The 23,740-nt window shown below is 42.1% G+C and overlaps 1 protein-coding gene across 2 annotated transcripts in view; it reads right to left on the reverse strand.

Annotated features, from left to right (window-relative positions):
- Scin (scinderin) overlaps nucleotides 1-16,935 on the reverse strand; it is an 80,660-nt gene extending 63,725 nt beyond the window's left edge. For both annotated transcript variants that reach the window (XM_036206233.1, XM_036206232.1), the window contains exons 1-3: nucleotides 16,737-16,935; nucleotides 10,664-10,818; nucleotides 3,077-3,238 (exon numbers count right to left, since the gene is read on the reverse strand). In XM_036206233.1, coding sequence (XP_036062126.1) covers nucleotides 3,077-3,238; nucleotides 10,664-10,818; nucleotides 16,737-16,935 — 516 coding nt within the window. The remainder of the gene's footprint in view (nucleotides 1-3,076; nucleotides 3,239-10,663; nucleotides 10,819-16,736) is intronic.
- Nucleotides 16,936-23,740: the final 6,805 nt, after the last annotated feature.

Below are 23,740 nucleotides of genomic sequence, written 5' to 3' on the forward strand. Positions count from 1 at the left end.
TAGATTTTATGGGTGGACTGGGGGCAGGGGGGCAGAAATGGAAGAATCAGGTGGAGAGGGGAAGGGGAGATGAGGTTGAAGAAGGGAATGCAGGAGAGACACCTAGAATTGAGGGAAATTTGAGGGGTGATATAGAAACCTAGTGCAGTGAAAACTTCCTAAAATATATGAAGGTGATCCTAATGAAGTCCCTAAATAATGAGGAACACAGAGTCCCCAGCTGGCCATCGCTTGTCACCAAACAAAGCTTCCTGGGTTACATCCAACTGAGTCATGGAACAAGGGGGTCCCATGAGAATCCCCAAACAACCCAGGCTGTTGCCAAGACAGTAGGTTGTTCTCCACAAACTGACAGCAAGGCCCCATTGCTGAAGATAATACCCACACAATTCATAGAACATGGAGATATTGAACTGGTGCCGACATAGAACCTTCATTCCTAGCTTCTATTATCTTTGGTACAGGAAGGTACTCTGCAAGTTACCAAAGAAGAAAGGTAAACAGCAACTCAGTCATAAACCCTTTGATCTACATTGCTGTCCTGCCTGCAAAATATGCAAGGGTAATGGTAGCACAAAGCTTGTGGGAGTAACCAACTAATATCTGACTTGACTTAAGGCCCACCCCTCAAGATGGAACCTATTACTGACACTGCTTGGGTGACCAAGAACCAGAGACTAGATAGACCAGAGACCTAGGGTAAAACCAAATACTACTAAAAAAACAAAAGTAGTGATAAAATGACTCCTAATGACATTATCTGTATTTATAGATCAGTGTCTTATTCAGCCACCATTAGAGAAGATTCCTCCTGCAACAATTGGAAACAAATGTAGAGACCCATAGCCAGACAGTTTACACACACACACACACACACACACACACACACACACACACACACGGATGGGGAGGGGCAGACAGACAGACATTATAACACACAGTGTGCTAAATGGGATGTCTCCATCAATCCCTTTCCTCAGATCTCAGGAAACCCTGCGGAAGAGGGGGCGTAAAGAGTGTAAGAGCCGGAGGGAATGGAGGACACCAGAACAAGACCATCTAAATCAACTATGAAAAGTTCATAGGAACTCACAGAGACTGAAGCAGAAAGAACAATGCCTACACAGGTCTGCACCAGGTCTTCTGCATATATATTATGGCTTCTAGTTTATGTCAACTAAACTAAAAGCTATATTTGTATGGGACTCCTGACTTTTTCAATGAGTGGGTCCCTGATTCTTGTGTCTTCTCTTGGGCTCTTTTCCTTCTGTTGATTTGCCCTTTCCAATGCCAGTGTGATGGTTTTTGTCTTACTATATTTTGTTTCGTTATGTTTCAAAGAAAGGAAATAATCATTAAAATAAATGGATAGATAATGAAACAAAAGCTGAGACAAACAGTCCTTGAGGGATAATTGCAGCTTGGAACTGTGTGGTTTAATGATGTCTCTGGTCTTTTACTTCCAATAAATATTTCTTTATTTCTGGTACATGGTAATGATGGAGAGGTCTAGCAGCTGGTTTGTGCCAAGATACAAAAGCCAGGTCTCGAATATGGTTAGTGGAGTAGATTGGGGTTTGAAGTTGGAAAGGATTTTGCTGTGAGATGTCTTTCTGTACACTGTGAATATGTGTTGCTCTAATTGGTCAATAAAGAAGCTGCTCTGGCCTATGGTGAGTCAGGTTATAGACAGGCAGGAACTCCAAGAGAGATAGAGGAAAAAGAAAGGCAGAGGAGATGCCAGCCCGCCACCCAAGGAGCAACATGCCAGCAGACTGGTAATGCCACAGCCACATGACAATACATAGATTAATATAAATGGGTTAATTTAAGATGAAAGAGATAGCTAGCAAGAAGTCTTAGCCATAGGCCATATAGTTTGTAAATAATTTTAAGCCACTTATTTTATAAGTGTCTGTGGGACTATGGGTGAGAGAGATTTGTTCTGATCGTGGGCCGGGTGGACACAGGAAATCTTCCGACTACATGAAACTGACTGTGAGACTCAGAATAAGAGAACAGCCATTCACCTGTACAGACACCCAGTCAGGACTGGCAATTGTATTTTGAAATTGGTATTATTGGAATCTCAGTTACACACATGCTGCTGTGAACCAAAACCATCAAATTATGGGCTAACAGTACTGAAACTATAGACACACCCTAACTTAGAGGGATGGTTGAAGCCTATGTTTTGGGACTATTCTTCAAACCTTAATACAAGTCATGTCTCTGTTGTTGCCAAATTAATACTGTTCACACAGAGCTAACCATGTAACTCCACTTTTAGAAACCTCACTGCTTCCTTCTCCATGCATGTACTGTCTGCTGCTTTATCTCAAACACGGCCCAGATAGACACAGGAAAACACAGTGTCTAGAGGAGAATCAGACAAGCCTGGGGTCCAGCTCTGGCTTCTCCATCGACAGGCTATGCAACCTTGATGGGGTCTAGGCAATTCAAACAGCATGCTAACTGAAGCAATGGGCTCTGTGTGCGGCATTCTGCACAGTTCAAGGGATGACTATCAGAACACAGTGAACTGCATCCAAAGAGAGGATGATTCATCTTCCCTGCCTGCTTATACCATGGCACATGGCTTTGAAAGTCTAAAAGACACAATATTAACATGATCATTGCGGTACATGCATACACAAACACACACACATTTATGTATGTTCATATGTTAAAATATTTTCTTCTTAGTTCCTCAGGCTGTTTAGACTCATCATATGGCCAGCTTAAATTTTGGAACCTTTGGTTGCTTAGAAAATCATTTCCCTCTCGCCCAAGCCACATTTTCTCACACACAATCAAAGACAAAAGTAATCAGTGGAAATCTGTCCAGAGTCATGGGGAAATATGTTGAAAATTGTTCAATTTCTGTTCTGTGGTAGAAAGAACCAAATCATTTTTTCTGCTGTAAACCTGTCAGAGAACAAAAAGTCTTTGAAGTCCGCCATTGTGTGTCATTTAAGTAATTACCAAGTATGTAAAATGGTTATCTTTAAAGGTCTGTGCATCTAATTTGACTCAGCAAATTCCCACATGTGTCTCTGTGCCCTCCAAAACTTACAGTGCCAAGGTCAATGATGAAGCAGTCGCCTTTGTTGAAGCTCTGCCAACTGAGAGGGACTTCCGTGGCCCTGACCACTCTCCGACCCTTCACATGCAGGAGTCTCTCCGCTGTCAGGTCATTGGTGAGAACATGGTTTAGTCCAGAAGCCACACCTCCAGCCTGGTCATGGGGAGGAAAACACAGCACAAAACAGAGAGAGGTGAGACCACTACCCAAACACAGCAAGGCACAAGCCACCAGGCAAGAATGCCCAGGCGAGGCCAGGACCAAGACACCACTGCAGAACAAGTGGAAAGAGAGATGAGGAAAGAGAATTATTGGTAAAATCAACAGGTGAGCTGGTTGCTTTGCTCTTTTCCCCCATCATTAAAAATTTAATATGAAATTTAACATATTTACTGAGGACCCCCAGTGAGAATACCCTGCTTCATAAAAAAGTCAACATTGATTTCTTTGCTCTTTCCTAGATGACTCATGAGTGAGCAGACAGATTGTAGGCAAGAAAGCAACAGGAAGCTGGGAAAATTGGAGATAAGGAGCCTCAACTACAGTATCTCAGAACAGGTACCCATCCTTTCCATTGTCACTCACAGAAAAAGAGGATTCCCACCATCACCATAGAAAAGAGGTTCCCAACCTTCCCACCGTCACCCAGAAAAGAGGTTCCCACTGTCACCATAAAGAAGAGGTTCCCAACCTTCCCACCATCACCACAGAGAAGAGGTTCCCAACCTTCCCACTGTCACCATGGAGAAGAGGTTCCCAACCTTCCCACCATCACCATAGAGAAGAGGTTCCCAACCTTCCCACCATCACAGAGCAGAGAAGGAAACAGGAGATGTGGCTAAGGGTGGGCTGTTCCTATGAAGAGTACAAAAACAAACAAAAAAACCCCAAGGCTGAGTATTCTTAATGTTAAGGAAGATACAGAATCACGATTCTCTATTCCCAAACAGAATAAAACAAAAAGCATTGAATAAGAGTTTCTGAAGAAAAAGAATATTAACTGTTATTCACTTCATTTTGTAGTATTGCAATCATCTTTTACATTTTTCTCTTTTTCTAATTAAATGTTAGGAATGATATCTTTACTTTCATAATCAGCAAGAAGATGATGTGCCTAATTATGAGGTTGTACTACAAATATATATAAGACACATATCTATATATACATACATGCACACACATTTTTAAAACAGTATTGTTAAGTTGCCCAGGATGGCCTCAAATTTATAACCATCCTGCTTCAGCTTTCCAAGAACATTCGGCTTTTTAAAAATAAGTAGGATAAGTAGTAAAGGATACTGTGTGTGAAAAAAGGGTTAAAATGTGGAATCAGATTCCCACACACATAAAACATTCAAACCCTGTCTTGAATAAACATACACATACACACACACACACACACACACACACACACACACACACACACACACACACACACACACACACCTGTTTTTTAGTGTTCAATGTCACAAATACCACCCCCCCCAAAAAAAGCTGTATGTTGTCAGACTGGCAAGGTGGCTCAGTGGGTAGAAGCCTTGCCAGGTAAGCCTGCTGGCCTGAGTTGAATCCCAGGAACCTACATAAAGGTAGAAGAGAATTGACTTCACAAAGATATCTCTGGCCTCCACACTCACACAGTGGCATATATGAGCCTGCCCCCAATACATATCATACAGATACATAATAATAATAATAAAAGTAAGCAAAGCAAAACGACACGCCATACATATGTCTGCACTGGTAAGTAAGTAGCTCTTCCATTAACACTGCTTCCAGACCCTTTCTACTTTCATTAGGAAGGGCCACAACTAAGCAGATGACCTTTCCAGCCAATGGGACCAGAAGCACAGGTGTGTGAGTGAAACATGTTTGCTGGTCACTGTCTACAATCACGGCTTAAGAAAAGTATGTTAGCCAGAAATGTAACGCCAAGGAGCAATGGTAATGGATGTTTGTAACCATTTTTCTGGCTTTGGAAATGCCCAAAGACTAAGGACGCAAACCCTGAGACAAGAAGATGATCCTAGCAATTCCAGCTGAACCTTGACATGGTGGACAGCAACTCGGCATGATTTTTATAGACTTGTTAATGACAGGCTCTGTTAAGTTTGCCCACTCAAACAGATACTACATTGCTTCCAGGTACTCTTCTATTATATCTGTATTGACATGTGAATCATTTATTTATGTGGAGAGAAGCAGAGAATGGTGATTACCAGCGTAGGCACCAGGGTCAGACAGTCACATGGTCACTCACTAGCAGAGACTGTTGCATAGAATCTCTGAGTCTTGCTTCATTTATCTGAATAGAGCAGAGTCAATGGCAAACACACCCACTGGGGATTTATATTAAATAAGATAATTTGCATGTCATGATTAGCATAATCTATAAACTCGAAAGTGAAAATGGGGTGAAACAGCGTCACATGGTCATCTCGGGGTCATCTCGGCCACTCTCATGGCTAGTTGTCTCTGAAGCCACACATCCTAGCAAGCAGTGGTTCCTATAGCCACCCACACCAGCATCATGCTGCTGATCAGAGATTCAGCTGATCCTGATGACCTATGTGATCTGCACTTTTGGAAAATGAACATCCCCTTTTTGAAAATGCTGACTCATGGCCGCTTTAATGTCCATAGAAGATAATTACCCAAACAACCACCAAGTTACTTTTTTATTGTCCATTTTTGCATATGTATCCTAGAATTTGGTTTCCAAGGTCCTGTTCATAGCCAAGTTCATCCTGTGTATGTGGTATGTTGGAATTTTATTGTTTACTGTAAAGCTCAATTCCCATGCAATGTCTGTTTGGGGAACTAGTAAACAATACTTTGTTCATCCTGGAAAAGCGAGTGTTCTCCCTGCACTTCCCTGAAGCAAGCCATTTGTCTGGATGGCATGGTCTCTGACAAGGTGACTCGATTGTTCCTGCTTTGAACAAATGCAAGTTCTCGGTTCCTCAAACTGTTGGGTTCATTGAAATGAAGAAACTTCAGGATCTTTCGACATAAACTGCAGGAACTCTCATGTTTGAAGTGGTTTACATCCTAGTGTGAATTAATGATTCCAAGAGACAGAACAAATCTTGTAATTGTTTTGTCTGGTCTCATGGTATTGCAAGTATTCAACAAAGGACAAAATCCGATAAAGATAGACATAAAACTGCCATCTTTTGGTCATTGTTTTTGCATTTATTTGGTTGGTTAATTGGTTTATTGTTTGGCTATTTTTGTTTTGTTTTGTTTTCAACTTTGATGTAGAGTGTGACTATATAGCTCAGGCTGGCCTTGAACACATGATCCTGATGCCTCAGCCCTCCCAAATGATGGCAATGTAGATATGCACCCCCAGGTCTGACTTAAATCTGCCATTTATTTATTTATTTATTTATTTATTTATTTATTTATTTATTTTTGGTTTTTCAAGACAGGGTTTCTCTGTATAGCTTTGCGCCTTTCCTGGAACTCACTTGGTAGCCCAGGCTGGCCTCAAACTCACAAAGATCTGCCTGGCTCTACCTCCCGAGTGCTGGGATTAAAGGCATGCGCAACCACCGCCCAGCTAAATCTGCCATTTTTAAAAGGCAAATTAGCATATATTCAGAAGTCCTGTTTAGCTCTATGGTCTAGGCACTCAGCAGGAACGAAGGAGCAGGTGAACACCTGCTGGCCCATGTCTTCCTTAGAGAGGGCTTGCTTCTGGGGTGTCTGTTGTAGAATATTATTTTAAGGTGTGCTACTTTTGTTTATGTTGCATTTATCTAACTCTGTGAAGCTGTGTTACTGTACCTGCCTAAAACACCTGATAGTCTAATAAAGAACTGAACAGCCAATAGCAAGGCAGGAGAAAGGATGGGGAGGCTGGCAGGCAGAGAGCATATATAGAAGGAGAAAACTGGGAGGAAGAAAGAAATAGTCAGAGAAGGAGGAGGACCAAGGGTCCAGCCACCCAGCTACACAGCAGGCCTCTGAGTAAGAAACAAAAAAAGGCATACAGGAATAAAAAAGGAAAAGCCCAGAGGCCAAAAATAGATGGGATAATTTTAAGTTAAGTAAAACTAGCTAGCAACAAGCCAAGCTAAGGTTGGGCATTTATAATTAAGAATAAGCCTCTGTGTGTGATTTATTTGGGAACTGGGTGGTGGGCCCCTCCAAGAGCAAAACAACAACATTGTGGTGTGCCAACATGGTGCTCGAATTTCCATAGTGACTGAGAAAGCCTAAAAAAAAAAAAAAAAAAGATATGACTCCTTTAAGGATTTCTGCCAGACAATGAGCCCAAGAGCAGCTATTATGTTAAGTAGGAACAAAAAATCTAAGTAAAGACACCTGACACAGCACAAGCATTGGTATTCTAGAGCTCTAGGGAGGGTAATGCAATTATTGGTCATGAACCTCCAATCAAGCTATGAGCTTTAGGTCTGCCTTTCATGTCGGGAGAAGCAGGTAGAGCCAGCCAAGAGAGCCATATGGAGAATCCAGATGTAGGTTAGCAGTTTAAAGGTTTGCTCACATGGTCATAAAGGCTAAAAGATATGCAGTAAAGGAGGTCCAGATGAAAAAAATCTTTAAACAGGTTCCAGTGTGTTTTACAATGTGCATAGGCTTAAGAAAGAAAGAAAGGGAATATAGACAGTCATAGAAAGAAATAGTTTAGAAATAATAAAGTAAAATCTATCAAAAGTAAAAGTAATATAAAAGAAAAAGGCACGTAAGATGGGAAATACACAAGGAGTCTAGATCATGTATATTATTGTGTTGATTTTGAACTTTTTGAATGTTGAGAAGCAAACAACAGCTGCTAAGAGACATGGGATGGTAAGGACTGCAAAACTGAACCAACTTAGATACTTTAGAGCTTTCTTAACTTTAGAAAAAGAAGCCAAAAAATGTATTTTTCAAATGGAAATAAAAATGCTTTGTGTTGTTCCCACAGGAAATGAGGAGTTGTGGATTCCTTCAGGAATAATATGGATCTGGTGTGACCAAGGGAGGCCTCCTGAATCTTGACAGGTAATTTCCATGAGCAAAGGTTACTGCTGGTCTTCACAGGGCTTGGTCATTGTCTCAAAATTTTCTCAGAGACCTCTAAAGATGCATTTGCCCACAGCCAGCAGGAAGCAGTTTAGAGATAACTATGCCCACATTCCCAAGAGTTGTGGTGTGTGGGTGGGTTTTGGTTATTTGGTGGGTTATGTATGTTTTTTATCATTTCGGGGAATATATAATATTGATACAAATTTAAAGTTATTTTGTTACAATATATATGTTTCTACTCTCATTTAAAGGATTTTTGTATATTGGTAAAAATTTAAGGTTATTTTTGTTACAACATACTGTATGTATGTTTCTATTTCTGTTTGAGGTATTGTGCCTTTGCAGTTAATTTGGAAATGTAGGGTGAAATGCTAGTTTTTGAAAGCTATTATTATAAGATATATAGAATAATCAGGAAACATAGGTTAGTGGTTAGTCATTTATAACAATCAAAATTGCAGATATGTTAGATATGCTTTCCAGATCATATAGAGGTATATTTTAGATAGATAGATGGTCTTCAAACCTTTCAAAGACCTACAGAATATGGCATTTAAAATATTTTGTTAACGTAAGGTTTTTCATGACATTGAGACACATCTGCTCCTGGTAACACCAATTTATTTGAGAGATGATTGGCATCAAAAAAAAAAAAAAAAAACTTCTTATAGAGTTTGCTTTTAATGTGGCAAGGCTAGTCATTTGGGCAAGAAACTGCTATTGCCTGGACTGCTTGACAGTATGTTGTATAAACTGGACATTCAGGACCCACAGGAAAGTGACCACTGAACTTCGCCAAAACAAGGCGAGATGGTCCTTCAGGGTTCCTGCTTCACAGAAGAAACTGAAGAAAGTGACTGGCAAACTTTTCCAACATAGGTGGGACAGTTTTTCAGATTTCCTGCTTCATTAAAATGTCTGCCAGATACTATGGACCTATAGACAGAAGATGGATGCCCCAACATTGCAGAGGAAATTTGATGACTGTCCAGGCAGTCAGCTGTCTCTGTCATTTCTAGAGTTTTTGGAAGTTGTTTACAATGCACTTTATTTTTACTTAAATAATATTGTATTTTTTGGGGGTCTTTGATGGAGTTGAAGACTAGATAGTTATAGTTGCAGTTTTCCTTAGTTATGATAGAACGTATTAGGAACAAAATGTTGGATTTACTGAGATAGGATAGATTATAGGGTATTTTCTTTAAATTTACCAGACACAAATGAATTGGAATTCAGTACATTGTGAATGTAATCTTTACTTGATAATTGTTTGTACTATATACAGTCTTACTATGTTAAAGTTAAAACCTTTAATATTTATTTAGAAAAAAGGGGGGAATATTATTTTAAGGTGTGTTACTTTTCTTTATGTTGCATTTGTTTAACTCTGTGAAGCTGTGTGCCAGTCTAAAACACCTGATGGTCTAATAAAGAGATGAACAGCCAATAGCAAGGCAAGATAAAGGATAGGAGGGGCTGGCAGGCAGGGAGAATTAATACAAGGAGAAATCTTGGAGGAGAGAAAGAAAGATCAAGGAAGGAGTAGCCAGAGGAGAAGAACATCAGGGTTCATCCACCCAGCTACACAGCAAGCCACAGAGTAAGAAATAATGAAAGATATACAGGGATAGAGAGAGGTAAAAGACCAAAGGCAAAAGCTAGATGGGATAATTAAGTAAAGCTGGCTAGCAACAAGGCAAGCTAAGGCTCGGCATTTATAATTAAGAATAATCCTCATTGTGTGATTTATTTGGGAGCTGGGTGGTGCACCCCCCAAAAAAGCAAAAACAAACAATAGATGTCTATCTGGGGAGGCTATTCCTCATGTGTTAACTGAATTTGTGGGCAGGGAGGGAAGGACTAGGGAAGGATGATCCAACTGCAAAGCTCACTGGGAGAATCAGAGTGAAGGAGGCAGGGTCTACCCTTTACTATGCTTTGTCTAAGAGGTAGGCCTATTTAACTATTAATACATACACCTTGCTTTAAATTATCAAGAAGCTGAGAATGTATCTCAGTTGGTAGAATGCCTTCTCAGCATTTGGAAATCTCTGGGCTCCATCTCAAATACAGCATAAACCAGTTATGGCTGCACACACCTCTAATCTCAGCACTTGTGAGGTAGAGGCTGAAGGATCAGGAGCAAAGATCATCTTTAACTACATAATGAGTTTGAGGCTGGCCTAAGCCTTCAAGAGATAGTGTCTCAAAAAAAATTGCCCATGTAATTAAATTAAGTCATAATAGTTCACATCACACCATACATCCTGAAACTGGGTTTCATTTACAGAATTTACTGAGTACCTACTGTATGTCTGACAAATATGAGGATAAATCACACACACACACACACACACACACACACACACACACACACACACACAGAGAGAGAGAGGGGGGGGGGGGGGGGGAATTCTAAGACAAAACAAAAACCAAACCCATGCCCTCCAGGAAGCTGTGATCCATGAAGTGTGGACCATCAGAAAGAGAAACTGTTTGAAAATGTCACAATGGAAAGTGTCATAGAGAAGGGCTTACCTTGTACTTCAGACCACCTTTGAAATAGCCCACAAAATCAGTAGACTCGTAGCCTTGAAGCTCTCTGCTCTGGACTGGCTTGCCACCCAGATAGTCATCCATCTGGACCGTGAAGATGGCCGCTGCTGTGCTTTCATCCTGGGAGCATTCCTTTCCTGAAACAACACAGCTCTCAGTCACTGGAGGAAAAGTGAGGAGGCAGAAGAGTTGCCAAGAGGACACCAGAGCTCTCTTTATTTATTTGTTTATTTGTTTGTTTGTTATTTGTTATTTATACATTTTCATTGAAATATAATCATACTACTTCACCATTTCCCTTTTTCTCCAATTCCTCCCATTCCCCTTCTCGAGTTAATACCTCTTTTTCTTTGAATACAAACATAGATATGCACAGATACATTGATACAGCCTGCCGAGTCCATTTTTGTTGTTTGTGTGTATGTGGTCTCAGGGCTAACCAGTTTGTACGGGGTAATTAATTAGGGAGCTCATTCCTAAGAAAGGCTAATTCCCCCTTTCTCGGCGAAACAATGGCAATATCAAAGGACATGTTAACATGGGGAAGATTTTGTTTCCATTACATTTCAAGACAGTAGTCTGTTGCAGAAAGGTTCCTTATCAGGAGAACATGTGATATGTTATTTGGATCATAACTAAACATTTTTCATGTTCCTGCTTTTTAAAAATTCTTAAAAGAAACACTACTACACAGATCTGCTTGGCGGGGAAAATCAATATATGCTAGCAAGACTCGGGAAAGCACTCACTTCATATAGTTAATAAGATGCTGCCAGGAAACACTTAGGAACTGCTTTGTCATCACACTTCAGGCTTACAGTATGTCATTGAGAAACACTTTATAGGCCATAATTAAGTAACTTGGTGATTTTTAAGATAGGAAAGTGAATGAAACTTCGCCCATCCCCTGTTTTTCAGCCTGTTTCCCCACTTCACTATCTCTTTACTTTTGCTGTATGGAATAACCACTGATGGAGAGACAGGAAAGGAACTGACATGCGGTGTCTCTTCAGTGCTATGTATCAGATAGAATGTAAGACAGTACACACTTAGCTTTCACAGTCATGAAATACAACCCCCCCCCAGACATCTTTACTGAAGTCAGATTCCTAAGCATCAATGTCTACAGGGTATGTGACATTCAGAACCAAGACAGTCTTGAGGAAGACTCACAGTTCATTAAAAAATAAAATAAAATCCACAACCCTAAACCTTCAGAACCCTTGCTACATCTGAGCTGAATGAAAATTGTAATTAGTAATAATGCAAATACAAACACATTTATAGTACTCTTGCTATGGGGCACAGAGTGCTAGTGTTTAAATGAATGACATTTAAGTCTCCCCATGAAAAAGACCTGGTTTACACCCTAGTACTGTGGAAGTCACTGACACTGGGGAGGCTGAGTAATTCTTGAAATTATAAAAAACTTTCAAAACAGGTTTATAGAATTCTAAAGGGCAAACTCTTAGGAAAGGTAATACATGTGTTTTAAAGAAGATTTTAAAAAATTATTTATATGTTTCTTTGTGTGTGGTATGTGCATGTGAGTGCAGGTACTCAAAGAGGCCAGAAGAAGGCATTGGACCCCTTCAAGCTGAAGTTACAGGCAGTGTGAGCCACCAAGTGTGGGTGCTGGGAACAAAACTCATGTCCTCTGCAAGAGCAGTAAGCACTCCCAACCACTGAGCTATCTCTCCAGCCGTACATGAATTCATTTATTACAATTCTTAGTAGTAGTAAATTCTTTGGTGATCACAATATGTGACTTTCCCCAATGAGCCATAAGCTTAGAAGCAGTAACAGTATTTCCCTGAATAATACCAATTGAAATTCACCAAAATTGAGGAACGGAAACCAGTTGCATATATTAGGAAAACTCAAGTGCCTTCACAGTTCTCCTTCCGTGTTCACAGGTGACCTATATAGCAAGGATCTTTTTAAATTTCAGCAGCCAGAACAGTACTTATATGGTAACAGCTTTGTAAACTTCCTGTTAAATGTATTTTAACGTACACCTTAAATATCTGCATGCAATTCTGCAATCCGAGAAAAATGCTAGTGCCATTCTTTGCCCATTTTTCCAGCTCTCATGATAGCAGATCTTGGTGTAAATTTCACTCAGAGACACTTTAAGAAAGATGCTTAAGCCAAGGTTCATATCAAAGATATTAAGGATAATGGAATTGACAGAAACATTGCTATCTGAAGATTTGATACATGACTCTTTTGAAGTAGGTATGAATGGAAGGCAGGAAGTTAATAAATGAGATGGAAAGACGTTAATTAGGTCATGCTCTCATCTGTTGATGTTTATGTACTGTGCAGGGTCAGAGAATATCAGAATGAATAAACCAAAGCCCTGGCCTCCAAAGTTTGAAAAGACTTAAAGAAGCCAATATCAACCTTTTTAATGTGTAGAACTGAGTCAAAGTCTATTGAATCATGATGAAATTCCAGCAGGTACTCAAAAATGTCTGTGTATGAATTCTGGTTATGACTTCATTTGACGTCCCAGGTGAATTCTGTTTGTGACCTCATCCCTTGTTTTCCTAAACTTGTCTACTGATGCCTGCCACCCTGCGTTGTGCTGTCTCACTTTATATTTTATATGCGTATGTATGTTGCACTTGTATGTGTAGTGAGAAACTCCTAAAACTGGGACATGTGACAATTTTATAAACAAAACACAGATTTAAAGAGAGGTCTCACATTGGACCTACCTAGCTCTCATTCCTTATTTTAAAGATCTGGCCACATTAGGACTAGAAGAGATTAGGACTACTCAAGATGGTGAGTAGCATCTAATGGAAACACGTGGAATCTAACAGCAGTTTTTTAAAAACTTGAGTGCGGTGCAGCATCATGTAATACACTAAAGTTTAAGGGAGCGCAGGCTTTCACGGGGATCACTACTGACATGCCCACAGGGGTGTGGTCAGCCTTATTTGTACTTCCCAGTGTTGTTTGTTCCTATGGATGTGCTCATGTGAAGTCAGCTCTGTGCAGCTTTACCACATGTGCTAACGAACATGTCTGCCTTCAGAGTCCCGATACTAAAGAACTCCATCGCCAAGAAGGCCCTCATGTCTCTAAAGGGCTCCATCGCCAAGAAGACCCTCATGTCTCTAAAGGGCTCCATCACCAAGAAGACCCTCATGTCTCTAAAGATCTCCATTGCCAAGAAGACAAAGTCACTTTCTTCATTTTTTTTTCTACATACATTTACTTAACTTAGGCAAAGATGTTTGTGCCACAGCACAGCAACTGTCAGGAGTTGCTTCTCTCCTTCCACCATATAAGTTCCAGGGATGGAACCTGGGTAGTCAAGCTTGGCCTTAGCAGCAAGCACCTTTACTCGCTGATCCATCTTGTTGGCCCACCAGTCAGTTCCTTGGCATTGTCGCTAGCCCCTTGTGTATGATGTGCTCTATATTGTAATCTAGTCCTTTTGTGTTCCAGTGCCCTGTGTAAAGCCACACACACACACACACACACACACACACACACACACACACACTATAACATCAATGAATGCTGTTTTAAAATAGATTAAAGTAACATCTAAAGCTGGCAAGGAGAAAGGGTGAAGGAAGGTGTTTGGAAAAAGATGGCAGGCAAAATAGCAACTTTAAACCAGTCACTGCCTACAGACTGGCTGCTTGGGAGGAACCAGAGGCAAAAGCTGGGTGCAGTTTAACTGCTAGATACAAATACAAATAGCAATATAAAACATTTTGAGCCACAGGCAACCACTTCTTTGACTGCATCTGGACATACAGTATTGGCACAGTTATCTGAGACACGCCCTGGTGTCGTGGAAACTGAGTGTGTAGACTAGAAGGAAGACTGTGCATTTTCCTTCATCTTACTCCGTGCCCCCCCACCCCCGACACACTTTGCTTGTTTCCTCCTGTAGGGTCTACCCCTTCTTTGCACACTGGGGTCTCCCTCACGCAGCCTCTTTTAACTTCTCCCAGCTGACACCCTCCCTTCCTTCATGAAGTCAAGCCTTCTTTCCCCTGAACTTGTTCCAATCATTCTCTCACTAATCCTCGTGAACTCTTCCCTATTCGGATCTCAGAACAAACTCTTTCAGATGGAACTTCCCCTGCATGGAGAATGGAATAGGAAAGGCTGCTGGGAAGGCTGCAGGTGTCCTGACTCCTCCTCCTTTGATGGTTATGGTCTTGGCACCGGAACCTCCCCACTTACCTCTCCTGTGTCCGTCAAGGCCACTTGTCCCTATCACACAGAGCCTGTAGACCCCCTTCATGTCACTAATCACATGCTACCAGTGTTTTCTCTCTCTTTTTTTTTTTCCTTATTGCACCTTTGGGGTTATAAATTCTTTGGAAAGCTTCATAAACTATGTATTGCAAGTGACTTGTAGGCTCCTGGGAAGCCTGAATTTATAGATGAATTAGATTGTAATTAATGTACTATTAGCTTCCGTTTTTTAAACTGTTTCTGCCCAAACTATGTCCTACATGTGAGATTGGTTTGCACTAAATGGATAATTAAGAATATAAGAGAACCAAGCACTCAGGATATGGAAGCAGGAAGACAGAGCACAAGAGGCCAATGGGGACTACATTTAAGTTCCAGAGAGTTCTGGGCCATCCTGGCTATAAGGCCCTGTCTCAGACAAACACACAGAAACAGCTCAAATGAATCTTTGAGCCCGGTGGAGCACAATACGTAAGGCGCCTATTGGGTAAGAAGAAGTTTACTGAATTAAAGAATTAGCCTCTGAGCCTTCCTTGAGCTGTCTTCCGATGAAGCCAAACACAGCTCGTGAACAGCAATCGAGTTTTCTCCCATTGAAACTCACTCCGCTGACCCTTCAGACAAACATCCACTCCAGACTCAAGTTCAGAGAGGGAAGGATATTCTACCCCGTCACTGTTTGACGAATAGAGCATAGATCACCGTGTAGTGTATTATGTCTGATGCCTGGAGTGGCATTCCAAGTTGAAGCAACTCAGACACCCCAAGCAAGCACCCAACACTGCAAATACCTTCCCCTATGTGTTTCCTGTCTCAGATGCCCGATCTGAGCGTCTGTTAATGTGTAGGAAATCACTTCTAAATGTTTTTACTTGTTTCTTAAATTTCTCAGATGTTAGACATTAAAGTGAAACGGTGGTTTTGTGTGTTTTTCCCTCTGAGCTCAAGAATAAATATACCGAAAGAAACACTAGTATAAGGAGGCAAGCTAGTTTGAAAAGAAGGCTCAGATTATCCGCACGTGGTCAGGCAGGGTGTGCCTACTGGCACCAGACGTCACAGGGAGAGGCTGAACATTCAGGATGTTTACGGGATAAAGTAGAAGGTAGAGAAAGTGAAACACACGGCCAGTGTTCCGAAAACCTGGCACCAAGGAAGCTCAAAATAATTACGACCTCTAAAGGAGCTGTTCTGGTCCACACTGTGTCCTTGTTAAAACAGATGAATAATGAATGAATAACTTTAACCGAAGCAGCCTATCTAAAGAAATACACCAGCTATATAGGGCATTTTGTAAAAATAGATCATGGCTGTATCATTCCCCAAACACGCAAGCAGTGTTGTGCAGGGAGAATCTTGGTTTGGGGTGACACAATCAGTCTCAATGAGCAGAAAAATCTAAGCCCATGCATGCCCCAAGGCAACAAATAAAAGTTTATAAAAGTTTGGAGCTGAGTGTGGAGTTTTCTCTCCAGATGCAACAAATGTCCACAAACATGTTTGACTTCGCCTCCACCCTGCCTGGGAAACCAGGACTGCGCTTGCCTGAGGTGCTCAGTACTTGGCCAGCACCCGGGTTTCTCTCAGGCAGCCGCCCAGGAATAGAGTGGGGTTTGGGTTAAAGGGAAAAAAGCCAGAGGAATGAGCATGAAACCCCAAAAGGGGCTTAGTCAAGGCCAGTGGGTGAGCCTCCTGGGTGACTCACCTCACCTGGTTTGCAGCCCTCCAGGAGTTAAACTGGGGCTAGGAGAGGGTGCTAGCTGAGTGTCACCCATCCCGCCCAAACGATGGAACCCTGGGCTGCCTTGGGCTGCTCACTGCTTACCCAGCCAGAAGTGCAAGCGGTAGGAGAAGCCTCTGCTGCCCGTGGACGTGTGCAGCACCAGGTAGGCGTCTCCGACATAGAAGTCACCATAGGCACCCTGGGGCACCGGCACCAGTTCCAGCTTCTCGACCCTCCACACCTGCAGCCCCGCCTGCTTGCCCGCGCGCGCGAACTCGGGGTGCTGCAGCTCCTGCGCCATGGTACCCGCGATGCTGGCAGAGCCGGAGGACTCAGATTGCGTCCTGAGCCCAAAGCAGCGCCGGTTGTGAGCGAACCTGCTGGTCCGGCTTTTATGGAGCTCTCCCGGACCGGAGGCGGAGCCCAGAGGGCAGCCAACGATGACCACGCCCGACCCCAGGCGGGAACTTGCATCTCAGCTTGGACCTGGCTGACTAAACCTCTAGGAACTGCCTCCCTCCTCAAGTAAGTAAGTAAATAAATACTGTAAAAGGCACTTTACCTGGCAATAGGTGGCTTCTTCCCGCAGCCCCCAGGCCGGTGCACACTGGACCCGCAGTTCCAGTTCCTTCGCTGGTCGGGTTTGCCCTGTGATGACCTCCCCGGATGGGGGGGTTTAGGAGGAGTCATCCACTCGCAAAACAGGTCCAGCTATGAGAACCACAACGCGTACCATTAGGGGTTGGAATGACTGTGTCATTTTGGCAAGCGCGAAGAATTGTACTGCGGGGTCCTTTGATTCGCGCTGGACAGCCTCTCTGAGACTCCTGGTGGCCCGGATAGGTTTGGAAACTTTTCTTTGGATAGCTTTGTAAACTCCATGTACAATAGTACATCAATCAGGTTTTCTAGAAAAGATAAAAATCTGACAAAGTATCCGTTATACTGGCGTCAAAGCTCAGCTAATCCCTTGGCGTCCCGGAACTGTGGTAACGTGCCACCTGCCTGGGATGCAAAACACATCAGCAGCCCTCTCGGGATACTCTGCGCTGGGCTGCTCAGGACTAATTTTAAGCCCGACCTGCTTTTTGAATTACCTGTTACCTGACTTCAGGGCACTCATTTCTTGTTTCACCGACACTTCTGGGTTTTGCTCACTAAAGAATAATTTGCATCCATTTTATTGCATTCAAAAACTAATGTAGTAAAAAATCCTGTTATTGAAAATGCAAACCAGAAACTACATAAAAGATTAGAGAGTTGATTGTTTTTAATTCATGTAATTGTTTTACTGTTTCTCAAATTGCAGAACTTCCTGGAAGGTAGTTAATAGTAAAGGCACAATTAGATTTTCTTTTTAATGAGCACTTTAAAATAAGTAATACACGAAGTGTTAAAAATTAAGTAGCACAAAGTCTGTTCACTCGCCCATGTGCAGGACTCAGGAGACTGAGGAAGGAGGATGGTTGAGGGTTCTAGGTCAGCCAGGGTTACATTGTGAGATCCCTCAAGAACATGCATAAAATCGCTATTTTAAATTTTTAACAGAAACAGTAACACTGTTCTGAATCTGTCCCTGTACTACATGTGTGTATTTTGTGGAGATTTGTTATTGTTTGTTGTGAGATTTGTTTGCTTGTTTTGAGATTTTTTTGTTTGTTTGTTTGTTTTAGACTGGTTCTCATATAACACAGATAGCACATGCTCACCTTGAACTCAATATGTAGCCAAGGATGGGCTAGGACTTCTGGTCTTCTTCCTCTCAGATGATGACTTACAAGTATGTGCTATCACACCCCAAGCTTATTTGGTGGGGGTGTCAAACCTGGGGCTTCACTCGTGCTGGACTAACTGAGCCACATCCCAGCCCTTTGTGTGTGTATGTGTAGCTTAAGCTGAGGAGAAAAGTGTAAAGCCTCCTGGAAGTACTCCAGGGATGTGTGTCTCCTGATAACACTTTTCCTGGCAACAGCAGGAACACACACACACACACACACACACACACACACACACACACACACACGTATGCACACACACACAGGGGTGGGAGAAAGAGAATATCAACACTCCATGTTCATAGAGCTGCCTCTTCTATAGATTGTATAGTATTCTATCTAATAAATGACTGTATTTGGTCTGTCGAAGTTCACAGGCATTTAAATTGTGTCTAGATTTTGCTAATAATACTGTGAGACTTTTTAAACAAGCTTTATCATGCATGCTAGCACAGGCTCTGATGCTGTTTGTATTAGTTAGCTTGCTGATGATGGCTGTGACCAAACCCCTGACAGAAACAACCTAAGAACTGTTTATTCTGATCTGCAGCCACCACTCTCTCTCTCCGCCCCTCTGTTTCTATGTACACCTTCTTTGGAGAGTGGGAGACTCCTAAGACACGGGAATTGTCCTATTCTGATGGCATCCTTGGTTGTAAGTTCAGCTATTCATCAGCAACCATTATTAGCTGCTTCCCCCTTTAACCAGAACAGTGAAAGACAACTATGGTCTGTCTCTATCATCTCCCTCTCCCTCTCTGTCTCTGTCTCTGTCTCCATCATCTCCCTCTCTGTCTCTTTCTGCATGTCTGTCTCTCTGTCTCTGTCTCTATCATCTCTGTCTCTGTCTCTTTCTGCATGTCTGACTCTCTCTCTCTGTCTCTGTCTCTCTTTCTCTCTCTGTGTGTTCCTGTGTATGTATTCAAAATTTTCAGCTTTTTTTTTTTTTCCATTTTGGAGCTGAGGATGGAACCTCGGGCCCACTCTACCACTGAGCTAAATCCCCAACCCCAAATTTTCAGCTTTTTATGATCTAATGAGAGGGAGGTTCCCACGTTGCTGCGTTACCTCACTGGACCCAGTGAATCAGCACCCTCCCTGTGTTCCCATTCCCTGCTCTCCCCTTCCAGCAGTCACAGACCTTGAACCAAGAGATTGCTCAATGGTTAAGGGCACTGGCTGCTCTTCTACAGGCCCTGGGTTCAACTTCCAGCAGCCACATGACACACTTACAACCATCTGTAACTCTAGTTCCAAGAGACCCAATTGTGGTGGTATTGTGTTCCCCGAAATATTGTGCACGTTAATAAGCTTATCTGGGGTCAGAGAACAGGACAGCCACAATATTAAACATAGAGGTTAGGCAGTGGTAGCACACGCCTTTAATCCCAGCACTTGGGAGGTAGAGCCAGGCAGATTTCTGTGAGTTCAAGGCCACATTGGAAACAGCCAGGCATGGTGACTCACACCTTTAATCCCAGAAAGTGAGCCTTTAATCCCAGGGAGTGAAGGCAGAAACCAGAAAAGATACATAAGGCGTGAAGACCAGAAACTAGAAGCATTTGGCTGGTTAAGCTTTTAGGCTTTGGAGCAGCAGTTCAGCTGAGAGCCATTGGGATGAGGACACAGAAGCTTCCAGTCTGAGGAAACAAGACCAGCTGAAGAACTGGAGAGGTGAGGAAACTGTGGCTTGTTCTGTCTCTCTGATCTTCCAGCATACACCCCAATAACAGGTCTCAGGTTTGATTTCATTAATAAGACTCTTTAAGATTACTGCTACACCCAATGCCCCTGTTCTTCAGACATCAGGCATGTGGAGCACAGGCACGCATATACACAAAACACCCACACATAAAATAATAATAAAAATTTAAAAACTGGCTTAAGTGCTTGTCATTCCTCAAGCACAGGATGTGATTTTAAAAGGTATTTCTTTTTTGTTTTTCTTTTCTTATTTTTCTTCTTTTAATTTTTTGAGACAGGGTCTTCTTATATGGCCCTGGTTGGCCTGGAACTCACCATGTAGACATGACTGGCCTCAAACTCATAAAGATCTAGCTGCCACTCCCTCCCAAGTACTGGGATTAAAAATGTGTGCCAACTATACCTGTCTCCACACCTTAAAAAATTAATGTAGAAATAAAAAAGTATAGAAAATGCAAATCATTCACCTGCATACACAAAGTATATTCTCTTGCAGGTCAGCAGCACCAGAAGGAAAAAAAAAAGAAAAAAAAAAAAAAAAAAAAAAAAAAACAGCTAGACTGTGTAAAGGTTTTCTTCTTGATTTGTCCATTATGTAAAAAACCTAACAGAGGAGGCTGGGGGGGGGGGATGACTCATCGATTAAGAGAACTTGCTGCTGGTTCAGAGGATTCAAGTTCAATTCCCAGGACCTTCACTGGTTGGCTCACAACTGCTTGTAACTCCAGCTCCCAGAGACAGGTCAGCCTCTTCTGATGGCCAGCACCTGCACACAGGTGGCATACACTCACACAGACAGAAATGGACACATAGAAAGTAAGACGTGAGTGGGGCAGTGGTGGCTCTCACCTTTAACCCCAGCACTTGGGAGGCAGAGGCAGACAGATCTCTGAGTTCAAGGCCAGCCTGGTCTAAAATATGAGTTCCAAGACAGCCAGGGCTACACAGAGAAACTCTATCTGGGGGGGTGGGGGAGGAGAAAGGAAGGAAGGAGGGAAGGAAGAAAGACCTGAGAGATTTAATAATTCCCCTTTTAATCATACAATGAAATCTCAATATTATATTTCATTACATCCACTCACAAAAGTCTAATCAACTACTGAAAGTATATTCATTGGTCTCTCCTCATGTATTTCCTCTTCTAAGAATGTTTTAATCTCCTATTAAACCTCAGAACTGTGCTAATAGCTGCTCCTGAGTTACAAAATAATTTTGAGCAAAAATTGTCACTTGAAAATGAGACACTGAGTCCCCACTGTCTTACCTTTTCTTAACAGTTTGAACATCTTTACAGCACACATGTATGGCTGCTTTGATAGTTGCTGTGTGGAAACAGTCCCCATATTTCTAGTCACTGCGTAGCAGCCACAGTTGTTGAAACCAAACACAAGTGAATGACAGGAAGTACACTGGGGCGGGGCGGGGAGAATGCTTCACATATGTTACTTATGACTTTCCTTTTATTATAAATTATAAAATGAATACAATTAAAATACATTTCTTTTACTGGCCCTTTGGCTAAACTTTAATGATTCATGTTATATTAACCAAACTGTTTGCAGGCATAAACATGGAGCCTGGGTCAGGATACTTGAGGGTTGTGAAGATTCAAAGATTATGCATGGCAAACCCAAGCACACCATCAATAAACACTGTTAATAATTAGCAAAATCCCTTTGTAAAGCTTGGAGATTCAAGTGGAAATGCACTCTAGGGGAGGGTATTTTATCCAGCCAGCCCAAAGAGGCAAATTAAAAGTTTCAGCAGGGGAAATATTATTATTATCATGGTTGTTGTGGTTACTCAGAGGCAGGACATGAGTACTACAGTACACATGTGGGGGTCAGAAGACAGTTCTCTGGAGTCACTTTCTCTTTCCACCTTTCCGGGGCCCCAGGATCCCGCCCACATTATCAAGCTTGTCACTCCAGGTGGCAAGCACCTTTGCCTGCTGGGCCATCTTTCTGGCTCTAGAAGGGCATTTTCTTTTGGGTTCCTTTGTTTTGTTTTGGTTTGGTTTCTGTTTTTAAGCTTCAATAAAGGTCTTGAGTGCTGCCCCTTGTGAGCAGGATACTTTAACATTAATACAATACTGATACAATGGTAGCATGGTTCTTGGCTCAGTACTGAGGTGGAGGTTCTGTTGGTGCCGAAGGCATGCTGTCGTGATATTCCCTTTTTTCTTTTTTTGGAGCTGAGGATCGAACCCAGGGCCTTGTGCTTTCTAGGCACTACCACTGAGCTAAATCCCCAACCCAGATATTCCTTTTTTATTCATTAGCAGCATCATGAATCTTTATTTCTATTCAGCTCAACCTTTTGTATTGATGATGTTTTTAAAAGCAACCTAGCACAGAAGATCACGATTGTTTGGTGGTTGCATCTAAATTTTGTCAAGTACTTTATGACTACCCTTCAGTCAGCTCCTGGCCCCCCGAGAGAAGACATCCTAGTGATGTGCGAGGTTTACCTCTCCCAGGGTGCTGGTGACGGTAATAAAGGTTGAGAACCAGAACCGGTTTCATCTTCACAGAGATTTACAATTTAAAACACTCATCTTTATCCCTTAAGCGAAAGTTTTTGTAACGGATAAAGTTGAGCTTCAGCTGCTGGACACTGTGGCAGCCTCTGGTTCTCCCTTGTATGACTTTTCCAGCTGTGCCTCTTTATGGGTGGTCACAGTTAACATGCCATGTCTGGTTGTAGCCCCAGCTTAACCGGCTCATAAGAAACCACTTCAGATTTTCAAGGAAACTGTCAACAACATAAATGCCAGGGGTGTGATTGTGTCAAAGGATAGAGAACAAACATGACCAGACAAACATTTTCTTCCTAAGATACTTACAAAATAAGGTGAATTGATTCACTAAAGGAAAGCAAAGGCTGTTTTTCAAAGTTGCTTGGTTTACTCTTGTTAGCCCAAGGTCACTCACTTCCTTTAGAAAGTGTCCTTCTTCCTCCCCATCTGCACGTCTTCAGATGAGTCTACACTGAGCAATACAACTGACACTCCAGTCACTCTTTGCTTCCCCTTATCTTGGCATCTTGAGACTTCTCAGAAATCACAGGACTTCTGTAAACTTGGACTTCTATTGAAGAGAACCCGGACCTCCTCTGTGTCTACACTGTCCCTCAACAACCCTCCTGGATACCCCACACTCAAAATAGGGCAGGAAACTTTGCCAAAGGAGCTCTGTGTCACTGGGATACTGGGACAGTTTTTTGTTTGTTTGTTTGTTTGTTTGTTTGTTCTGAGATAGGGTTTCTCTGCGTAGTTTTGGTGCCTGTCCTGGATCTCGCTCTGTAGACCAGGCTGGCTTCACAGAGATCCACCTGGCTCTGCTTTTATAGATGAGTAAGAACTTTTTATTTTAACTTTCTGTGCAATTTTTATTGTGCATTTTTAACTATTACAGTAGTTACACATTTTGGTGGTTAATATTGTCAAATTGATGGTCTACAATAAGATTGGAGAGGAATTTCCGGACATGTCTATGAAGGGCTAGACTTCATTAATGGAGGTGGAAAGACATATCCTGAACAGGGGTGGCATTATTCCACGGGCTGGGGTCCTGGACTGAAGGAAAAAGAGAAAGCAGGCCGAGCACCAGTGTTCATCCCTTTCTG

The sequence above is a fragment of the Onychomys torridus genome, chromosome 14 (genome assembly GCF_903995425.1).
Source record: "Onychomys torridus chromosome 14, mOncTor1.1, whole genome shotgun sequence".
Lineage (NCBI taxonomy): Eukaryota > Metazoa > Chordata > Mammalia > Rodentia > Cricetidae > Onychomys > Onychomys torridus.